At 34.7% G+C, this 22,840-nt stretch overlaps 1 protein-coding gene across 4 annotated transcripts in view; it reads right to left on the bottom strand.

The window, feature by feature from the left end:
* Positions 1 to 14,799: 14,799 nt before the first annotated feature.
* KCNT2 (potassium sodium-activated channel subfamily T member 2) overlaps positions 14,800 to 22,840 on the bottom strand; it is a 390,920-nt gene continuing 382,879 nt past the window's right edge. For all 4 annotated transcript variants that reach the window (XM_008974047.5, XM_003820605.5, XM_003820604.5 and 1 more), the window contains one exon: positions 14,800 to 17,355. In XM_008974047.5, coding sequence (XP_008972295.3) covers positions 17,244 to 17,355 — 112 coding nt within the window. In that variant the 3' untranslated portion in view covers positions 14,800 to 17,243. The remainder of the gene's footprint in view (positions 17,356 to 22,840) is intronic.

The following is a 22,840-nucleotide window of genomic DNA, read 5'->3' as shown; positions in this document are numbered from 1 at the left end:
CCCACCAACCGTGTAAAAGTGTTCCTATTTCTCCACAGCCTGTCCAGCATCTGTTGTTTCCTGACTTTTTAATAATCGCCATTCTAACTGGTGTGAGATGATATCTCATTGTGGTTTGGATTTGCATTTCTCTAATGACTATGGATGATGAGCTTTTTTTCATATGTTTCTTGGCCACATAAATGTCTTCTTTTAAGAAGTGTCTGCTAAGGCCCGGCATGGTGGCTCAGGCCTGTAACCCCAGCAATTTGGGAGGCTGAAGTGAGTGGATCACTTGAGGTCAGGAGTTTGAGACCAGCCTGACCAACATGGAGAAACCCCATCTCTACTAAAAATAAAAAAATTAGCCAGCCATGGTGTCACATGCCTGTGACCCCAGCTACTCAGGAGGCTGAGGCAGGAAAATTGCTTGAACCCGGGAGGTGGAGGTTGCCGTGAGCCGAGATTGTGCCATTGTACTCCAGCCTGGGCAACAAAATCGAAACGCCATCTCAAAAAATAAAAAGAAAAAGAAAAAGAAGAAGCAGTGTCTGTTCATATCCTTTGGCCACTTTTTGATAGGGTTTTTTTTTTTTTTCTTGTAAATTTGTTTAAGTTCCTTATAGTCTGGATATTAGACCTTTGTCAGATGAGTAGCATGCAAAAAGTTTCTCCCATATTTTCATACTGTATTATGTTTATTTTCATTTATTAGAATAGCATTTATCTCTACATTAAACTCTAGTTATTAGACATACCTCTATATCATCATTTTAAGCACTGAAGTAGTACCGTATTAGTGTATCAATAAAATAATATTTATTATTTCTATACATGTATTTAATTTTTTGTAATTATAGGAATTCTGTGTCCTCTTAGAATATGTTGCATGTTTATCTAGCATCCCTCACTTCTGCATAGAGCACTTTCCCTCTTTTGAAGGATTTTTTCTTCACTCCAACTTTTCTTTTCATTCTAACTCTGAATAATAAGGGTTTCAGAGGTGAGAACGTTATCCAATTCACGCACTTCAGTGTTATTCGTAACATGTTTTGTACTAGAATTAAGTACAAAGAATTTTTTTCACTGGGAAGAAAGGTGTCTTATAAGGAGTGGTCAGTGAGATAGGAGAGAGACTAGTGTGTTGTCTCAGACAAATGATGAAGGAAAAAATTATCTGTCAAGTGCTGCTTGCTGACAGATCAAGATGAGGGCTGCATACTGACTTTTAATTTATCAATACAGAGATCAATGGTATCATGACAAGAGCTATTTTAATGTAGTGGTGAGAGCAAAAGAAGAATAGGTTGAACAGAAAATGGAAGGAGAAGAATTGAGAACAAGAAGCATGGATAACTTTTTCAAAGAGTTTTGTTGTCGGAAAGTGTAGAGAAATTAGACATTAACTAAATAAGTAATTAAGTTGAGAAGGCTTTTTTTTTTTCAATTTGTAAAGGTGTTCTCCTACCTTTATAAATGCTAATGGGAATAGTTAAGTAGAGAGTAAAAATACCACTAGAGAAATGTTCTTGGGTAGAAGTTAAAAAAAAAGGGAATACAACATAAAAATAAAGGCATGGTCTGAATTGGGAGAAGATATAATTTATCCATTGCAAAAGAAAAATGGACAGAGTGTACAGATATATATTATCAAAGATATGCTCCTGAGATACTTTGAAAGTTATATGTTGTGGGCTTCCCTCAGTTAAATAAGATGCAAGGTCATCAGTTGGGACTGAGGATGAGGGAGAAAGCACTAGGGTATTGAAAACAGACTCTGATATAGTCCTTTAGGAGAATAGGAAACAAAAACACTAGAGAATTGTAGTATCATTTCTAGGAGCATTAAAGAAACGCTTGAAATTTGGAATGAATTACAAATTTAAAGTGAAGCCAGTCAACACATGTTTTACATAGGATAAACTAGTCTCTGCAGCAGTAATAAACAACTTTCTGTTCTCACTAGCCTTAAGCAACCAAGTTGATATCTCACTCATTTTATATGTCTTTAGGTTGGTGGTATTGGGTGTGGTGGTGCTGGGGTTGTGTGTGTGTGTGCTCTGCTCCACATGGTCATTCAGGGACCTAGGCTGATGGAGCCTCTTTCTAACTATGAGTCTGGGAAAGAGAGTACTGAGGCTTATGCACAGGATCTTAAATGCTTCATCTGGGAAATAATACATGGTCACAGAGCATTGACAATACTAGTCCCTTGTCCTGAATAAACTGCAAAGAGGCCGGAAAATATGGGAGAGCACATGAATGGACAATGAGCAGAAAAGCCCTCTGTATCTGTGGGTATATGTCACCATATAAAATAGTCACAGATGAAGAGTTGAACTTAACTAGTGTTACCAAGGATTTTCAGTTGAGTATAATAACAAAAGAAATTAACAAGAAATTTAAAGATACATATAAGAGGGCTATTAAAATGATTAAGTGTAAATATTTAAGCATGGAAAAGAAGAAAGAGACATTACAAGGGATGTGAGGGATGGTGAATAGACAGCAGCTGTGGGGTAGGGGTGGGGGTGGTCCATGGGTTACTGTGTACATATTTCTAGAGCGAGAAAGCTAGAAAGATTGAGGGTCAATCACAGTGTGGAATCTATGTAAACTATAGAAAAGTTTCTTGTGTCTTAGTGGAAAACTTTGCACCACCTATAACATGCCCTTACAAGTTGTCTGATTCTGGTCCTCTTCATTGTCTTTGACCTATATTGTAACTATTTGTAAAAGTTGTATGCAACTGAGAGATATGTACATTAAGTCTTGTTTGATAGTGATTTGGGTGATTTCCTCTCTTCGGTGGAAAAAGTTTTCTTTTTTTCCATTTGCAAATTCATCTCAGCATTCCTTTACTCCAGTTACAACATCTGCCTGGATTCCTGATAGCATAGAAGTAAAATAAATTCTTTAACACATGTTTATTTTCATATCTCTTTGAAAGTCATGACTTTATCTTTTTCAGAAAATTATCTTTCAACAGAAATGAGATTCTGAAGGCTTTTTTCACCTATTAATACTGAAAATTTCTAAGATATGATCATAAGAATGAGTGGCTGAGGAGTGCTGGAGGATAAGGTCTTTTTAGGAGAGGAGATCTAAAAATTATGCAGTCACAGAGTTGGAATGTTCATCTACTGCATATTTAGATCACCAAAAATCAAACAGGAATTTTGTTGAGGAATCCAATGCTAATCCAGAAGCTAAAATATTTAAGAAATGGAGGCAAGGTTTATAAATGGCATGTGGCAAAAAACAGGAATAATAGTTGGTGGATTGCATTCATCTGATCACATGAGATTCAGAATTGGAGGGAGTGATTCAGGAAAGAGGGAGGAAAACATACCTAGAAGCAGCCATGAGTATCAAGGAGAGGACCAACCTAACTGTTAGGCCTAGTGGAATAAGAAATATGAGAGAAGAAATGAGACATTATTCAATATTCAGGAAATATAGTTTCCTAAGGAGAGATATGAGTTCCTTTTAAAGAAAGAAAGTAAAGAGAATTTGCAGAGAAGAAGTTGAAAATATACAACTTTTTGCTGATACTGGAGAAATCATTGCTAAGGGCACGTACAGTCAAATGGATTCAGAAGTTGAGGGTAATGGGAGGTGGATGCTCATAGGTAGAGTCAGATGTAGATTTGAATGTGGAAACAGAGGACTGACATGGGATTAAATGTGGTAACTGAGACAAAGAAGAGGAAAGGGCACATGGGATATTCCTGACCCTCAGATTAACTCCTCAACAGACACTCACAGGCAAACACATACCAGTGAATATCAGTATCCCACAAAGAAAGTTAATTTTCAGAGACAGTGGCAAGTTAATTCCATATTTAGGGGAAAAATAACAATCCTGGTTGTACATCAGAATGATTTAAAGATCCTTAAATATATATAAACATCCAAGCTCTCCCTTCAGAGATTCTGATTTAATTGATTTAGAATGAGGCCTGAGCATCAATATTTTTAAAAAGCTCCCTGGGTAATTCTAACCAGCAACAAGAACGTGATCCACTGGGCTATAGTTACAACTCACGTGCCTTATCAAAATATTTAATATCTAAATCATATTAGCACTTTATTACTGTTCTCTCTATGCCTGGAATGCGGCTGTATTAGTTCATTTTCACACTGCTGTAGAGAATTACCCGAGACTGGGTAATTTATACAGAAAAAAGGTTTAATTGACTCAGTTCAGATGGCTGAAAGGCATCAGGAAACTTATAATCGTGGTGGAAGGTGAAGGGGAAGCAAGGCACAACTTATATGGTGGCAGGAGGAGAATGAGGTAAGTGCCACACTTTAAAACCATCAGATCTCATGAGCACTCACTCACTATCATGAGAACACTATCATGAGAACAGCACGGGGGAAACTGCCGTCATGATCCAATCATATCCCATCAGATTCCTCCCTCAACTGGTGGGGATTACAATTCCAGATGAGATTTGGGTGGATACACGGGGCCAAATTTTTCTCAGCCAAACCATCAATGGCTGGGAATGGTGTCAAGTACTGTGATCTCAGCTGGGATGGGAGGAAATCCAAGGCAGCAGGACTGGGTATCAGCTCTCAATGTCTCAAGTAAGGTTGCTATGGTTACCATCAAAGGCATCAGATGGATGTCATGATCGGATCTCAAATAAAATTTCACTGGCAGTAGTTAAATTCTGTTTTATAAAGGAATAAAACTAGTTGATAGGCAATCCATCAACATTTTCCTTGATTTGTAGAACCTGAGTCATATAACCATGAGAGTCATCGACCTTTATTCCACTCTCATATCTGAAGGAAATTATAGAATCATCAGAGTTCCTTAAATGGAAGAGAGGCCTGGGTCACCTTGAGGAAGGTCATTGCTGTTACACTGGAGATCAGATGGCAAAACGAATTTCCACGCAGAGCCTACATCATTATTAGCCCAGTGGAACACAGGAATAATTGACTGTTTATTATTTCCTACTGTCAGGCTGTCTGGTTAAAGTACTTTTAATTTATTTTACTTGCCATTACTATCTTGGTATCCCCCGTTAACACCACTGACCAAGCAACTTACTTCAAAGTAAAAAAATGAAGATAAGTGTATTTGTTTCCTTGGGCTGTCACAACAAGTGACCACAAAAGTGGAGGTTTATGACAAGAGAAGTTTATTCTCACAGCTCTGGAGGCCAGAAGTGAGAAATCAAGTTGTCAGCGAGATGTACTCCTTCTGGAGACTCCATGGGAGAATCTGTTCCATGGCTTTCTCCCAGCTTCTGGTGGTTGCTGGCAGTCCTTGGTGTTTCCTTACTTTTTTCTGCATAACTGCCTTTATTGTCACATGAGGTTCTCATTACGTTTCTGTGTCCAAATATGTCTCTTCTTAAAAAGACAATAGTCCTATCAGATTTGGCACCTACCCTAATGCAGTATGACTTCATCTTAACTTGATTACATTACAAATATCCTATTTTCAAACAAGGTCACATTCACAGGTTCTCTGTGGACATGGGTTTGGGAGATATTATTAAATCCAGTACAGTAGTCCAATATCTATAATATTTAGTGGTATTATATACCTTGTGGCCCAGAAGCACAGGCCATAGAGAGCTATGGGTTGTATATTGGATATTCAGATATAGGGTCACATTGACAGCAATGTCTTTCAAATTTTGGGTGCTATCTTGGAAAATGTGATGTATCATGTCAACCAGTAGCCAATATATGATTCTATTTCTACTATAGCCGGAAAACTTTGCTTTGAATACCAAGAGATGGCGTTGAAGGTGGTTCTTTTCAGAATTACATGTAATGACACATTTTTGAAAAAAGAAAGAGAGAGGATGAGAAAGGTAGAATAGTTTTTCTTTCTATTTTATCTAGGCTTTTCTGATTTAGAGACTTTAGCGTCTGAGGGGTGAAACTAGAGAAGAAATGGATATCACCCAGTGATCCCGAATTTAGAGTTGGATGAGTGAATTAGAAAAGTGTGTTCTCTTTGGGCATATAAATTATTTATTGGTGTATCAATTACCTTTTGCTATATAATAAATCAGTTCAAAACTTCACAGCTCAAAACAACAGTTATTATGTTTTGTTTATGTAGGACATAATTATGTAGGACAGTTGGTGGTTATTCTGGTCTCAGCTGTCTTAGATAATTTCTGTGGTCACTTGGAAGATTGGTTGATATCCAGTGGTCTATAATGGCCTCAATAACTTGTTTGGTAAGAAGTTTGGTCTTTTTTTATGTGATCTCGAATTCTCAAGATCAGCCAGCCCTGGTCTCACAGAGAGCAAAAAGTCTTAAGTCACAATAAATAAGCCTTTTCACAACCTCTACTTTCATCTTGTTTGCTACTGTCCCATTGGCCAAAACAGTTAACAGAAAGGGGAGACTCAATACAGAGGGAACCACCAAATGATGTGAATACAAAAAGAATTACTATGGTTCTTTTTGAAAAAAAAAAAAAACTATCACAGTTTTTTTAAACTGACAAAAACACATTTTTCTTATACAAAAGAGGAATTTTTAGATAGATATGGGGGCTTACGCTTCAAACTTAATAATAAAGAGGCAGGCTTGGAAAACAGGCAAGAATCAATGAGAATCCTGAAGTTTGGTAGGACAATGATCTAGCCAGAATAGTACTACTGTATACTGCATCCACTGCTAGACGTTTTATTTTGTTGAATACCGCAAATGGGCATCACTGATGCTTTTGTAAGGCATCACAAATCAATTTGAACCACCTCTTCATCTTCACTTTGTCAGCTCCAGATTAAAACCTTAGACGTAGGTAAGCCTAGATTATTGAAAATGAAAGAGTGAGGATTTTCTATCTTCATTTTCTGTAGTGGAGGCAGGAAATTGCATGCCCCTAATCCTAACAATTAATAGAGAATTACTCTATAACAGGAAGGGCAGATACTGAAATGCCACTCACACACACTTTCAAAACACACATACATATAATGTGCATAACAGGGAATAGTGTGTTCATTTGCATTGTATTAAAATGATTCAATCTTTAAGGTCTAGGAATTAATATCTTGAGAATAGTAGCACAAGGTGCACCAAAAAATTGGACCTTTTTTTTTAAATACCAATTTTGCATCATGGGAAGAGATTCCTGACTTCTCAGAAGTTTGCTTTATTAGATTTTCCTTAGCTATGGTTAGCTATACATGTAAATACATTTTTGCAACCCATGATCTTATACAGAAACTGAAGCAGAAAGGTAACAAGGCAATTATATGTGTAGAATTAATGAGATTTGCATCGCCTGCCATTGTCCACTTTGTTCTGCATGTGCACGTCAGTGATGTGGTTTGTATTAGGACTGAACCAATAGATTTTAATTTCAAATATTTCCCTTTCTACATAATGGCTTCAAAACCACTGGATTAGTTTTTCCCTGTTCTCTAAGCTGCAGTTTGTTACTCCAAATTGAAAATGCTTTTAAAGTAAAATAATGTTCTTACTTTTTCTCCCCTATTCCTATCCCTCAATGCTTTCTCTCCATGCTGATTGGCACACATATATGTTTGAGAAAAGAAATTAGAAGGTTGCATTTCTTAAATAATATGTGGACACACAGAATATAACCAGTTTATAAGGCCTAATTTCTGAATTATTAGGTATTCTTTGATATCCAGAGTTTATAATGCAATGCCCCGTTGGTAATCAACAAGTATTTCCCAAGATCAATATTCTAGGAGGCTGGGCATGGTGGCTTAAGCCTGTAATCCCGGCACTTTGGGAGGCTGCGGTGGGCAGATCACTTGAGATCAGGAGTTCGAGACAAGCCTATAATCTTATGAGGAGCAGTTTAGCTGTCACTTGTCTTATCTTAGCCCATTCACTCTGTTACCATATACGCTTCTCTTTTAGCCAAACTCGCCCAACATGGAGAAATCTTGTCTCTACTAAAAATACAAAAAATTAGCTGAGTGAGGTAATCCCAGCAACTCAGGAGACTGAGGCAGGAGAATCACTTGAACTCAGGAGGCAGAGGTTGCAGTGAGCCGAGATCGCACTACTGCACTCCACCCTGGGCAACAGAATGAGACTCTGTCCCAAATAAATAAATAAATAAAATAACCTAGGGCTTTGTGTGGATAGTCATGGTCCCTGACTTCAGGAATTTTAGTCTATCAAGAAAAACTAGCATTAAACAGATGTAGGTGGGTAGCAGTTTCTCCATTCCCCTAGCACAATTACTTTAAGTTAGAGGAAAATCAAATTGTCTTAAACATGATGTTGAGTGCTTCACCTGGGAACTGCTTTCTTCATGTCATCTATTCTTTCTCAGCTGCCTGTTTTGCCTTGAGACACTATTTTATTGCTAAGCATCCCTTTATTCTCCAAATATCAATTAGACAGGATTCTATAAATAATAGAATTTATTGAAGGTTTAAGTTGATAAGAGGGGAGGAAGCAGGTACCCTGAAGTATACCACAGCACATAAACAAAAACAATTAATCCACTGGGCACGGTGGCTCACACCTGTAATCCTAGCACTTTGGGAGTCTGAGGCAGGTGGATCACCTGAGGTCAGGAGTTCGAGACCAGCCTGACCAACATGGGGAAACCCAGTCTCTACTAAAAACACAAAATTAGCCGGGCGTGGTGGCACATGCTTGTAGTCCCAGCTACTCAGGAGGCTGAGGCAGGAGAATCACTTGAACACTGGAGGCGAAGGTTGCGGTGAGCTGAGATTGTGTGATTGCACTCCAGCCTGGGCAAAAAGAGCGAAACTCCGAAACTCAGTCTCAAAAACAAACAAACAAGCAAACAATTAATCTTTTTTTTTTTTTTTTTTTTTTTTTTTTTACTACCTTCTGGCACTAAAAGCTTCTCTAGTCAAAGCTCTTCTACAGTTGACTAGGCTTCTCACCTGGGAAATGGTGCTTGGACCTCCTGTCTCATGATATCTTCTCACTGGACTTAGTTCTCTTTCTACTCTTAAATCTCTCCTATAATCTCATGTGTAGTTTAGCTGTCACTTGTCTTATCTTAGCCCCTTCGTGCTGTTTCCATATGAGCTTCTCTTTAAGCTAAACTTGCCCAATAGTGTATTTCTAAACAAAACATACATTTTCTCCCTGAGAGAGTCTTTCCAACCAGATTTTAAAATTTTGTTTCTTCTCTATTGATCAAATAGTACATTATAATACTGTTACTAATAACACAAGTACACATCAGAGCAAGAAGCTGTGAAGAGGCATAGGATACTATGAGGGTATATAAAGGAAATATTTAGTTGTATATTATCGTTAGTGAAGATATTTGAGACAGTCCTTGAAAAGTACTTATTTATTTCAACAGTGGTTCTTGATAGGTATTTTTGCATAACTGAATGAATAGTTAGAATGACAAGAAGATCATACCTATTTATTAGGCCTGATAATCACTTTGGTTCTTATTCTAAGAGTAATAAAAGGCCTGTGGATGATTTTAACTAAGAATACATTTAAATCTTTGAACAATCTTTCTGAGCATAATTTGGAGAAAAGAATGGAAGCAGGAAAGATGGGGTTTGGGAGGTTTATCTGAGAAGTGCAGAATAAGGCTAACATCCGAGTTCACTGGTCCAGAAAGGCAATGGTGAGACTGGATCTGAGAGACATTTAGGAAGGAAAATCACAAGAAATGACAACGAATTGATGGATAGAAGGTGTGGTAAAGGAGAAGAGGGAAATTCAAGATGAATCTCAGGTTTGCCCTTTGGGGAATTTTTTTCTCTACTAGGATAAAATAATAGCCTTGTGTTTATATTCTGTGAGCAGGCGGTAATCCGATTGGTGTGATGAACAACAATAGGTATTGTCAGCTGAATAAAATTTTAAAAATTTTCAGCGGAGACCTATTTTTGAGCTGCTAAGGGCCTCATGACAATTTTTTTTTTTTTTAGTTCATGAACACATAAAACCACATAAAGTTGCCACATAATAATTGTGGGTGTCCATATCTGGGGTGTCTGTATCTACAATAATTTTTCTTCTGCAGAAATAATTTCCAGTTTCATCACCCAGTTACCACTGTCAGTTGTTTCATGCTCCTAAAAGTCAGTTGGAATGAATCCTTGTTCCAAGAGCAAGCTTAACAACTTGTTTCCTTCAGCAAAGGTTCCTATGCATCATCTCGTTAAAAAATGGACACAGGTAAAATTCATTTGTCTTGGCTCTCAGAGCACCATTCCTGAAATGTTACAAGACAGGGGAATTGCTGCTGAGTGACCAGCCACCTTTTCATATGGTCAACATGCCCCGCCATTTAGCTCCTGAATGCTTGAGGGTCAAGTAGCCATCTCTGTAGAAGTGAGTGCAATGCAGCATAGCAGGATGCAAGGTGTGCCAATTACAACACAGACATGTCTAGAGAGGTGGTCAATATTTTCACACACGTCCGTGTGAAGAGACCACCAAACAGGCTTTGTGTGAGCGATAAAGCTTTTTAATCATCTGGGTGCAGACGGGCTGAGTCCGAAAAGAGAGTCAGCGAAGGGAGATAGTGATGGACCGTTTTATAGGATTTGGGTAGGTAGTGGAAAATTACAGTCAAAGGGGGTTGTTCCCTGGCGGGCAGGGGCGGGGGACACAAGGTGCTCAGTGGGGGAGCTTCTGAGCCAGGAGAAGGAATTTCACAAGGTAATGCCATCCGTTAAGGCAGGAACCGGCCATTTTCACTTCTTTTGTCATTCTTCAGTTACTTCAGGCCATCTAGATGTATACGTGCAGGTTTGGGTCCAGAGGCCTGACAAATATTGTATACACAAAATAAATTACTCACCCGTGATCATCATCTGTATCCTGTAGTTTATTCTATGATGATATTGGAAGAGTTATAGAGAAACAATTGATTTTAGACTCTGATGAAAATTGGCTTCTATCTATGATACGAAAAGATGTTAAATTACTTCACCAAGTTGCTTCGAGGCTATATGGATTTGGTAATTGCTTTGGTGGTTATTTGATATAAAGAAGTAAACAAATGGAGAGTGTTAGAGAATACTGAAAGATATCAGGGAAGCTTGAATAATTGCTCTGAAAGTTTAAATTATTATGAGTTTAAATGATTATGAGGGCAGATCTTGTCAATATTTTTTAATATTGACTAAGAAAAACTTTAAAAATATTACAGGAACTACTACAGAATACTAAACCATCATTCATGCAGATTCCTAATAATACATTTTCAATGGTTTCTTACTTTCAGCCAAACTCAAGAAAAAAAAATGACAGTATAGCCCTCAAATCCCAAAATAATATTTTAACAAAATAAAATTATTTTATTAAGTGATTTTAAATTTCAGTAATAAATGTCACAACTATATTGATAATTAGGTAACACATTTTCACCAGACAGATTTCTTATCTTGAAAAATATGTGACCTGAAAATTTTACATTTCAAAATGAACAGAGGACCATCTCCTCTTTGGCTAATTTAGGCTTTTGAGTTTGTAACAGTGACTCAGAAGTAACTGATTACTTCTTTTTTTTTTTTTCTTAAATTAGGTTGCAACTTGATTCTAGTACAAGAATAAATCTTAACATCACTAAACTGAGAAATGAGGATTGCCCACATTAACTAACTTGGAGGATGCTGAATGCTTCAAAATAAGAACTTCTGTCCTTTAGTTACTGATAACGTATCAAGCACAGCTACTTAATTATTTTTAGCAACTTGTTTGCGAGTGGAAATGTCAGTTATTTTGTAGTTATTTCACAGTATGCTTTTTGCCAGAAACATTAAAAATCAATTATTTTTAATTAAAAAGTGATCATACTTTGTTTTCAAAATCAAATCATTCATAACTTGGCCCAAGAACATTTGAAATTTTAAAATAATTATTGTTTTCTCCATATTTTATTTTCAAGTCTGAATTTTTAGTAAAGGTAATAAATACTTTAGATATATTTCTATTGTTCTGATGATTTGTATTTTTATATTGTTTCAATGAATGCACATTTATAAAATCTTTTATCTTAAAATGTCAAATCATTTTCTGCATTAGACATCATTCCATATAAAATAGAATGTTTATTATATTAAACCACTTGAGATTATGTATGGAGTTTAATCTATTACTGCACTGTTGTAGCAGGATGAGCAGCAGACAAAACTTCTCAGACATTGAGTTGTAGAAGGAAGGGCTTTATTCAGCTGGGAACATCGGCAAGCTACTGTCTTAAAATCCGAGCTCCCCAAATGCACAATTTCTGTCCTTTTTAAGGGCTCACAACACTAAGGATTTGACATGAAAGGGTCGTGATTGATTTGAGCAAGCAAGGGGTACATGACAGGGGCTGCATGCACTGGCGGTCAGAGAGAAACAGAACAGGGCAGGGAGTTTCACAGTGTTCTTCTATACAACGTCTGGAATCTATGAAAAACATCGGTTTCTAAGTTATGAGTTGATTTCTAACTACTGGGTTTAGGCCAGGCAGACCCAGGCCTGGTTTCGGGCCTGGCGCCGGGCTGCCTGTCTTTGGTTTTACTTCCCTGTTTTTTCTTAAAACAGGTACTGAGTATAAAACAATATGAGAGGGTCTCTCTCTTCCCTCACTGTAGCTTAACTTGTCCTGCCTAATATATATCACAAAATGTCAGTTTCTTTGTGAAATCTTATGACAGATTGAAAGATCTTTTGGTGGCTTTCATTCTGTGGTCTCAATTAAAATTTGGAATCTATTACCTTTTTTAACGGATTTCTTGCATAAGATAATAATCAGTAATTAAAAGAACTTAAAGCTTTAAAATATTACTTTAGCAATGTATAACTTAATTATGCCTATATGGCTATGCAGTGTATTTACAAACATCGACTTCAGTAGCAATCTCATGTCTATTAATAAAAGTGTCTCATAGCTCCTGTTTTTTGAAAGTCGAGAACTTTCAGAGGAAAAAAATATATTCTGATGAACTACTCATGCTTTCTTAGTCTATATGAATAACATACAGATCAGAGAGTGGAAGTCAATAAATTTAGAAATGTTTCTTTTTGGAATTGTATTTAATTTCCAAGTACAAATATATCTAGCTTGGTGTCACTAGTATGAAATATATTTTGTGTATGATACAAAAAGAAGAAAATACAAATCTTGGAGTGGAACTATATTATATTTCCTTGGAGTGTGAGTAATTATAGTGCAATTTGTGAAAGATTTCTATTATTTATTTTTAGAAAAATGGGTCTTTGTTTTGTGTCTACAAACACATGTTTACATTAAGTAATAAAACACAATTCTATTGGATAACAATATAAGCATATTGTTTAATTATAAGCAAAATTACTATTTTTAAGAACAATTTGCTATAATTTTAGATTGACCTACATGATTAAAGTTGGCATATCTATTTCTCCCTTCCCACAAATGAGTTAGTCCTATAAACTATAGGACTGAAGACAGTCCTATAAAAAAGAGTAGAGAAGATCAAAACGAAATGAAAATGGTCTAATGCTCCACGGGATGAGTGCATCATCTGTCTGCAAAGTTTCCCAGCAGGTGCTATTTAATTTGTTGAATTTGCCCAAAGTCTGTCTCTCAGGTTTGCAGAATTTGATATCACCATTATTTCATTAAACCAAGAACTGCTGATTTGTGCATTATGTATCAGTCGGGGTCCTGTTTGGAGAGAGAAATCACACAGTGATTTGGACAGAGAATATTTTACACAGAGATTTTTTTAACTATAACAGAGCAATAGAGAAATATCAGATTGGTTAGTAATAGTAAAGAGAACTTGAAAATAATACAGCAATAGCAGATGTAAGGAGCATGCAATATTTTCAAGGCCAAGATAAAGTGCTCCAGGAAGAGATTCCAGGACTGCACCGGAAATTAAGATAGCACGGCTGTGGCTCACAGAACAGCAGAGAAGTCACTACGGTGCTGCACTGGCAGAACTTGCTGGAATTCCACCCTCTAGGGTGCCAGAGGAAGCTTTTTATGGGAAAGCGTCTCACTGGAAGCACGCCACTAGAAAATCATCTAACAGGGTGCTGAGGGAAGTTTCAGGCTACCAGGTGTGGAGCCCATTTCAGAAGAAGAAGCCATCCATATTAAACTGTCAGCAGTCTGGTGCTGCAGAAGCCGCATCTGCCACAGGAGCCAGTCCTTTTGAAGGAGACAGCAGGCTTTTCTTGGAACTTTTTCATCTGTGCTCATTGATGTTTCTCACTATCAAGATCAGGATATACAGGAAGCCAAGAAAAATCCCACAGAATTCACCACCATGTTTTTCTTCAAGTCCCAGTTCCCTAGTCTGTCTTCCTCCTTCTTTCCACTGTTCAGAACCTTCTTAGGTTTGTTTTACATGTAATATCTAGGGGGTTTAGCTGTGTTTAGCAGGAGGAATAGGGAGAAATGGGTGTATTCCATTTGCCTGGAACTGGAATTCCATCTTTGCATTAAAAACTATTTTTTTCTTTTCTCTAACCAGTGCTTTTCTGACTCTTAAATTAGTGTATTGTGACATGATTCTGTGTCATAAAATACTTTTCTCTTCTGACATCTTCACTAAGGTTTATTTTTTTTCTTACCTTCTGTTTTCTTCTTGCTCCCTTTCTTCCTGTTGTTCATTTCCTCCCATCTCTACTCTCCTTCCCTCCTCACTTCTCCTTTTCTGACATGGTGCAACTATTCAGAATCTATTATGTTAAGACATAATTCAACAGAAGTTTGTTTATCACTATATTTTCCAATGAGATAACCTCCATAGCTATTTTGGGTTTAAAATATAAAAATGAAAAATGATTTTTATAGTTCCAACACACAATTTATCTAAGCAACTGACGTTTTGGCAAAAAAAAATCAAGAGTTTTCATCATTAGAAATAATTTTATTATTTATTTTAAAGCAGTTCAATGTAACTGGTAGCAAAATGGTACAGACAATAAACAGAATCAATTCCCATTGGGCTACAAGGACTATTATTGACTTTATATTTTATTTTCATGTGCAAGTATAATTATTTTAAAAAGGCAACAGTTCATTAAAAGTCTTTTATAAGCATGTTTTTATTCTTTAAATAACAGAAAGACTAATAAATTATCATTATTGTAGCAAGCTGGTATGAACTGTGTCAAATATTAAATTTGGACTTATGTTCATAGTCAAAAATAATTATTTTAAAATTTATGAAACAAAATTTTTAGTTATATAGGAAATATAATCATATCCTCGCTTAAAATCCTAGTCTCAACAACTGTCATAATGCAAAAATACCAAACTTCAGATCTTGTGGGGAAATAAAAGATTTGTAAAATCTTACATTTATTCCTAAAAATAATGAAGTAAAAAAAGTCAACTTAAATAAACATCATACTTGACTCTTGATATGCAAATATAAAACAAGTTCATTAAATTTATTGTTTTTCTCTGTTACATATATTAGTTCCATTCTGCCTTCAGTTTTTAACAATTTATATGTGAATGTGTGTGTCAAATATATTTCACATGTTTATAACATATACACATATATGCATACAATCTTTAAGTTTTAAGGCATGCTCCCAATTTTAGGTAACCTGTTATAAATTCTACTTCTCTGATCAAAGTAGATTAAATACAGGGTCTCTGTTTTAGGGGTAATTCTTGGTGTTCTTGTTATTCTAAAATGTGAATAATGTAAAATATCAAAAAGAAAAAAAGACATTTCAAAGTCTCCAAGCCAAATTATACAATGACTATAATCTTTGATTTCACATTGCACTTTACAGTTTTATTTCTGTAGAATTATTGAGAGTACATTAGAATATCTTTTCTTTAAAAATTTTATTATCCTTTAAGTTGATCTGCTTCATTATGAAAAGGAAAAAAAGTCCCTTTCTAGTTTTATATGTATTTTTTGTTGTTGCTGAATTAAACTCAATATCAAATTCAAAAATTAAAAAGTACAAAATTAGACCAGTATGTATTTGAATTTACCAATGTTTCTTTTATGGGAACATTTTAACACACTTCTACTACCTGGTAAACTATGTACGCATAATCTTGTGCTCTTTTGATCTATTTCTCTAGGGGGAAAATGCAATACAGGTAAAAAATGAAAAACTGGATATCATCAATGGTCAATTTATATTTAAATTTATAACTCAAATTCTGCATGACTTGCATTAATGTTAAAAGCCAAGAACTACCTGTTTTTGTTTTATGCTTTTCTCTCATAATGTTAAAGTATAGTTCATATATACGATTTCAAAATTAAGTCAAAAATTTTAATACACCCTTCATTGAGTGTTATTGTTTCATTACCAAAGACATAAGGACTTTTAATGTTTTGAAGTGTCTTCAGAGTCCATAAAAGGTATAAATTATCTTCTGTCAATTTTAAAAGAATTTTTCTAATGAAATTTACTATATAGATATATGAATAGGAAAAATGGTAAAGCTCAAGAGTCTAAGGACAATCATTACTGTATATTTCAAGATATCCAGTTAATTTTTCAATCCTTGAATTAAATTTAAGTCAACAAATGTGTATTAAGTATTTTCTCTATGCTAGGCATTCGTTTAGGAGAATAATAGATATTTGCTTTATAGTATGCTTTTCTTGGCATAAAATATTTGCTAGACATAAAGTTACCAAAAAGTGCAGGAACCTAGTGTTTCTTTTCATTTATGTTTTAGTTTCTTCAGTGTAATAAAACATGCTATGAACATCTCAAATTCTAAGATAAATATTTTTATATCGTAAGGCAGAAAAAAAAAGTTAAAATGACTTAAAGATTTGTATTCTAAAGCAAACTATGATTCTTACACAAAAGTCAGCCACACAAGTTTGTTGGTTAATCTCCATGTGAGAAGACTAGACATTTACGATGAGCTCAATTTTGTAAAACAGTAAGTTTAAAGAATATAATATGACACATTTAATTTTTAAGAGGAGCAGCAGCATTCTGTGTCCATTGTGATGCACCAAATATAGTTAGATTTTGTCAACTTCATAAAACCTTAATAATTTTTAAAATTGCTTTCATAGAGTTTGGATTATTATAAAACAATTAAATGTCAGATTTAAATTTTTGTATTTTAATTTAGCTTTTCAAATTTATTCCATTGATGTCCTTCAAATATTAATAGGGAGAGTACCAGTAAGTAGTACATTAAGTTTCAAAATGATCTATACTTCTAAGAGAAGAGATTACGTTTTTAAATATGAGAGAATTAAATATATTTCCATCTAGTTTCTTTCGTGCCAGCAAAAGTTTTGTGGTTTCAAGCAAGGTCTTTGTAGGAAAAAAGTTTCTCATTTTATTTTTATCAAAGTTGAGTTTCCTCCCGAGAATCTTGACCAGTGACATTGCAGATGCTGTTTCTTCGACTGGGCTCACTGTTTGGAAGGTAGGCCAGTGGATCTGGTCGAATTAAGTATCTAATAAAAGAAAACAAAATAAATAACTTTGCAATAGTAAATACAGGCAACATTAATTCACACTGACACTTCATATTTCTAATTTATTTGTTCAGTTTTCAGATTATCTAAACTGTATACAACATTGGTGGTAGAACTCACTGTTTGGTTGGCCTTTACAATTTGGCATGGTTAATATTATCATTTTCATACCTGAGAAGATTATGATGATGAATGCTGATTAATCAAGCACTGTTATTTTTCTTCTTCATCTTTTTCCCTGTGCATGTTGACTGTCAGTCACCATTATTTTTCAATTATAATCAATTTCAGCACCTTCGTCTCATCAAAGTTTTATGATTAAGTATGCTGTTGACTTATTATCCCTTACTTTGGCCATTTTTCTATGAAGGAGACCTACATTTTAGCCATCATTCTTCCATTACTTAACTGTTCTTTGTCTTATTTTTGTCACTTAAAAAATTAGGAGATGGATGTAAGCAATTTCTATAGTCTTTTCAATTTAAATATTTTATGAAACTATAAAATCAACAGTTTAACAAATTTTATAGTGAATATAATGCATAACATTTAAATTAGCAGGAAAATTATTTATCTAAAATTCAGGTTATGGTATAGTAAGTGATAATACTAAAGTATAGAGAATAATTCTTAATTAATTCTGCTAGTAAATAGAAAAATGTTTATCTGCCAAACTCAAACATTTCATTAATGTGAGAATTTGTTTTCAGAGAGTTGTCTTACTTCAGACTGTCAAATGATGTACAGGCATGCCTTTTTTATTGTTTTTGACTTGATTGCACTTTGCCAATATTGAATTATTTATGTGGCAACCCTGAATCAAGCAAGTCCGTTGGAGACATTTTTTCCAGCACGTGCTCACTTAGGGTCTCTGTGTCAGATTTGGTAACTTGAACTTTTTCCATTGTAATTATATCTGTTATAGTGATCTGTGATCAGTAATCTTTGATGTTCCTATTGTAATTGTTTTGGGATACCACTATCCGCACCCATATAAGAAGGCAATTTTAACCAATAAAATATGTGTGTTCTGATCACTCCCCCAACTGGCTATTCCCTCGACTCTTCTCCCTCTCCTCCACCATCTGTATTCCCCAAGACACAAAAACATTAAAGTTAGATCAGTTAATAACCCAAAAATGACTTGTAATTGTTCCAGTGAAAGGAAGAGTCTCATGTCTCTCACTTTAAATAAAAAGCTAGAAATGATTATGCTTAGTGAGGAAGGCACATCAAAAGCTTACATAAGTTGGAAGTTAGGACTTTTGTGCCAGTTAGCCAAGTTGTGAATGCAAAGGAAAAGTTCCTAAGGAAATTAAAAGTGCTACTCCAGTGAATACACAACTGATAAGAAAAGGAAACAGACTTATTGCTGAGATGGCAAAAGTATGAGTGGTCTGGAAAAAAGATCAAACCAGCTACAACATTCCCTTAATCCAAAGCCAAATCCAGAGCAATGGTCTACATCTTTTCAATTCTCTGAAAGGTGAGGGAAGTGAAGAAGCTATGGAAGAGGTTAGCTATGGAAGAGGAAGCTAGCAGAGGTTAGCTCATGAAGCTTAAGGAAGTAAGTCTCCTCCATAACATAAATGTGCAAGGTGAAGTAGATAGTGCTAATGCAGAAGCTACAGCAAGTTATCAAAAAAATCTAACTATTAATAAGATCATTGATGAAGGTGGCTAAATTAAACAACAGATTTTCAATTTGGAAGACAGCCTTCTATTGGAAAAAGTTGCCATCTAGTACTTAAATAGCTAGAGAGGAGAAGATAAAGCCTAGTTTCAAAGCTTCAGTGACAAGCTGACTCTCTTGGTAGGGGCTAATGCATTTGGTGACTTTCAGTTGAAGCCAATGCTCATTTACCATTCTGGAAATCCTAGGACACTTAAGAATTCTGCTAAATCTGCTCTGCCTATGCTCTAGAAATGGAAAAACAAAGCCTGACTGGCAGCAAATCTGTCTAAAGCATAGTTTACTGAAAATGTTAGGCCCATTGTTGAGACTTAACGCTTAAAAAAAAGACTTCAAAATATCACTGCCCCTTGATAAGGCACCTGGTCACCCAAGAGCTCTGATGGAGATGTACAATGAGATTAGTATTGTATCATTCTTGCTAACACAACATCTATTCTGCAGCCCATGGATCAAAGAGTAATTTCAATGTTCATGATTCGTGGGATGAGGTAGAAATATCAACATTAATGGAAGTTTGGAAGAAGTTGACTCCAACCCTTATCGATGACTTTGAGGGGTTCAAGACCTCAATGGAGGAAGTAACTGCAGTTGTGGTAGAAATAGCAAGATAACTAGAATTAGAAGTGGAGCCCAAAGATGTGACTCAATTGCTGCAATCTCTGACCAAAACTTGAATGAATGAGGAGTTGCTTCTTATTTATGATCAAATAAATTGGTTTCTTGAGATGAAATCTACTCCTGGTGAAGATGCTATGAACATTGTTGAAATGACTGTAAAGAATTTATATTATTACATAAACTTAGTTGACAAAGTAGCAGCAGGGTTTGAAAGGATTGACTCCAGTTTCAAAAGAAGTTCCACTTTGGGTAAAATGCTATCAAAGGGTATTATATGCTACAGATAAATCTTGCATGAAAGAAAGAGTCAGTCAATACAGCATACTACTTCATTGTTGTCTGATTTTAAGAAATTGCCACACCACTCTAACCTTCAGTAACCACTACCCCAATCTGTCAGCAGCCATCAACGTTGAGGCAAGACTCTCTACCAGCAAAAAAAGATTACGACTCCCTGAAGGCTCAGATGACTGCTAGCATTTTTTTTTAGCAATAAACTGTTTTTTAATTAAGTAAATTTTTAGGCATAATGCTTTGCTTTTGCACACTTAGTAGACTAAAGTATAATGCAAACATAAATTTTGTATGCACCGGTAAACCAAAAAATTCAAGTGACTGGCTTGATTGCAATATTCACTCTATTGTGGTAGTCTGTAACCAATCCTGAAAAATCTCTGAGGTATGCCTGAGTATCTTTAGTGACTGCTTCTTGAAAACCTGTAGGAAACTGTGCTAACACCTTAGAATTAAAACAAAATCACAAAACATGACTCCTGTCCGGCAGAAGATTAAAGTATAATTTATGAAGCAGATATAATGGAAGAAAAAAAAAAAGAAATTCCAAACATCATACAAAGTGAAAAAGAACAACAGAGAGAATTAGGAACTGCTTTATTGAGGGGTTGGGTTGAACTTGCCTCTCCAGGCTTCAGAGAAGATTTAGGAGGAAGGAACAGGAGGTGATCCCAAATGTTGTCAATGGAGACCACAGAGGATGGATGTTTCTGATGTGTTTAGAAATGATTTGACTTTAGAAAACTAGTAAATCATGGTAGGTAAAGTCAAAAACAAAGGTAGGAAACAGGTAATGAATGACCTTAAGTTTCAGAATAGGTAGTTTCAATTTGTGTTTCAAAGGCAGTAGGAAGGGTTTGAAAAGGAGAGAAGAAAATAAATATATGCAACATAGCATTCTAAGAAAATCATGTTCCAAGTCCAAATGAAAGAAGTATTTAATACTTCTATAATATTTTTAAGAGGCAGTATATAAAATGAACAGGAAAACTAATTAAAAAGCGAGAACGCTAATAAAGTTTGCACTTTTGTCTTAAAGACTGAAGGGAAAAATTCATAAAATACACTCCTTAATGAAAATGAGAAAAGGCAATCAAAAACACTGAGTCTATTTTCTTTGACCAAATAAAAGTTGAGACTAGTGTTCTTGGACCTATTAACTGGATTTTGTCATCTATGCACACTGCTTTATAGTTACTTTAAATATCAATAGCATTGTGGATTGATGAAGAAAACTAATAGTGCACATTACACTTTTTAATACCATATCATCTAGTGATTTATTATTGTTCACATCAAATTAATGTTGCTTCTTCATTTAAAACGAACTTCTGAAAGTGAATTTTTAGAAAAACATAAAAGATACCAGTATAATCCATTATTCTCTACATTCATTGATGCAGTAGCAAAAGTTCCTTTTCCTATTATTGTCACTACAAAACCTATGAGTCCAATAAAGCAAATTTCTTAAACTGTGTTTTTATATATTACATGTCATGGTAGGCATCTTTCAAATGATAATTTATCATTGTTCTGGTTCCACTGAAATTTAATTATCTCAATGCCACAAATACAGATCACTGCAATGGTGTAAGAAAAGCTTTTTTATTTTTTTAATAGCAGTCAAGTTGATGTTTTAGCTTAAAACTAATAAAAAATAAGAGTATCTAAAAGACAGAAAATTCTCTAAAAATATGTCTACTTTACCTGTCCACATTGTGACATACATATTTTATTCATAAGTAAAAAGATTAAACATTATTTGAAATCATGAACATAAATATTTGACAAAATGACATGTTCCTAGTCTCAAAAGGGTGACAACATTTTCTTTGAACATTCTGTCAAAAATAATTATGGGAAATGATTGTATTAAGCTTAAGAAACATAATTTATTATAAAATACAAATAAGGTAAGCATAATTTTTAAAATTCTATATAATTAACACAATTATATTTATTTGAAAAAAGGTATAAGAAGGCTGGAATTAATATGGGTAGATTAGATATTTAATAAAAATTATCTATACTTATGGACTTAAAAGAAAAAAGACATGTATAAATGTGGATGCCATGAAAAAAGAACAGCTTTATTTTATTATCATAATATACTATGTGAAGGGTCCAGGATGAGTAATTAAAATCCAAGTGCAACATAAATAAGATGTTTTCCTCTAATTGAAGTCCTTTATAAATTCAATATCACCATCAGATACAATTTTTGACAGTGACTTAAGAATTCTACTAGCTTAAATTGTTATTCATCTGTTTCCCCAATGCTCCTGTATTCTAACCAGTATTATCAGATGGCAAAATAAAGCAATATTATACTTGATAGTTCTATCTTAGGTGCATTTTAGGAATCTTTTCACACTTATTTGGGGTCAGATTTACTCCTGCTGTTTTATTTTCCTAATAAGTTTTTGAAATGCTTCCTGTTTCTGCCCTAAAACAAAACACTCGTCAGTAGTACAACACTAATTCTTCTACTGTTTCTTCTGTATTTATATTTTTGGAAAAAACATTCCCTATTTAGCCTTTTTCAGCTGGAAGATAAAAAATATTTTTTCTACAGAAAACTAGCTTATCTTCAAAGTTCCAATACTATGTATCTAAATGCTTTCTAGACATTTCCTCTTTATACTTTAAATAACATATTTGAATGGATGGATGAAAAAAATTTGTGGTATATATGCAAAGTAGAATACCATTCATCCATAAAAAAGATGAAATTCTGTCATTTGCAGCAACATAGTCAGTGTTAAATGAAATAAGCCACAGAAAAACAACATAGTCAGTGTTAAGAGAAATAAGCCACAGAAAAACAAATATCATGTTTTCATTCAAATGTGTAAG

Source organism: Pan paniscus, chromosome 1 (assembly GCF_029289425.2).
Source record: "Pan paniscus chromosome 1, NHGRI_mPanPan1-v2.0_pri, whole genome shotgun sequence".
NCBI classification, from domain to species: Eukaryota; Metazoa; Chordata; class Mammalia; order Primates; family Hominidae; genus Pan; species Pan paniscus.
Note: the sequence above shows the minus strand (reverse complement) of the source record. Positions and strands in the feature narration are given on the sequence as shown.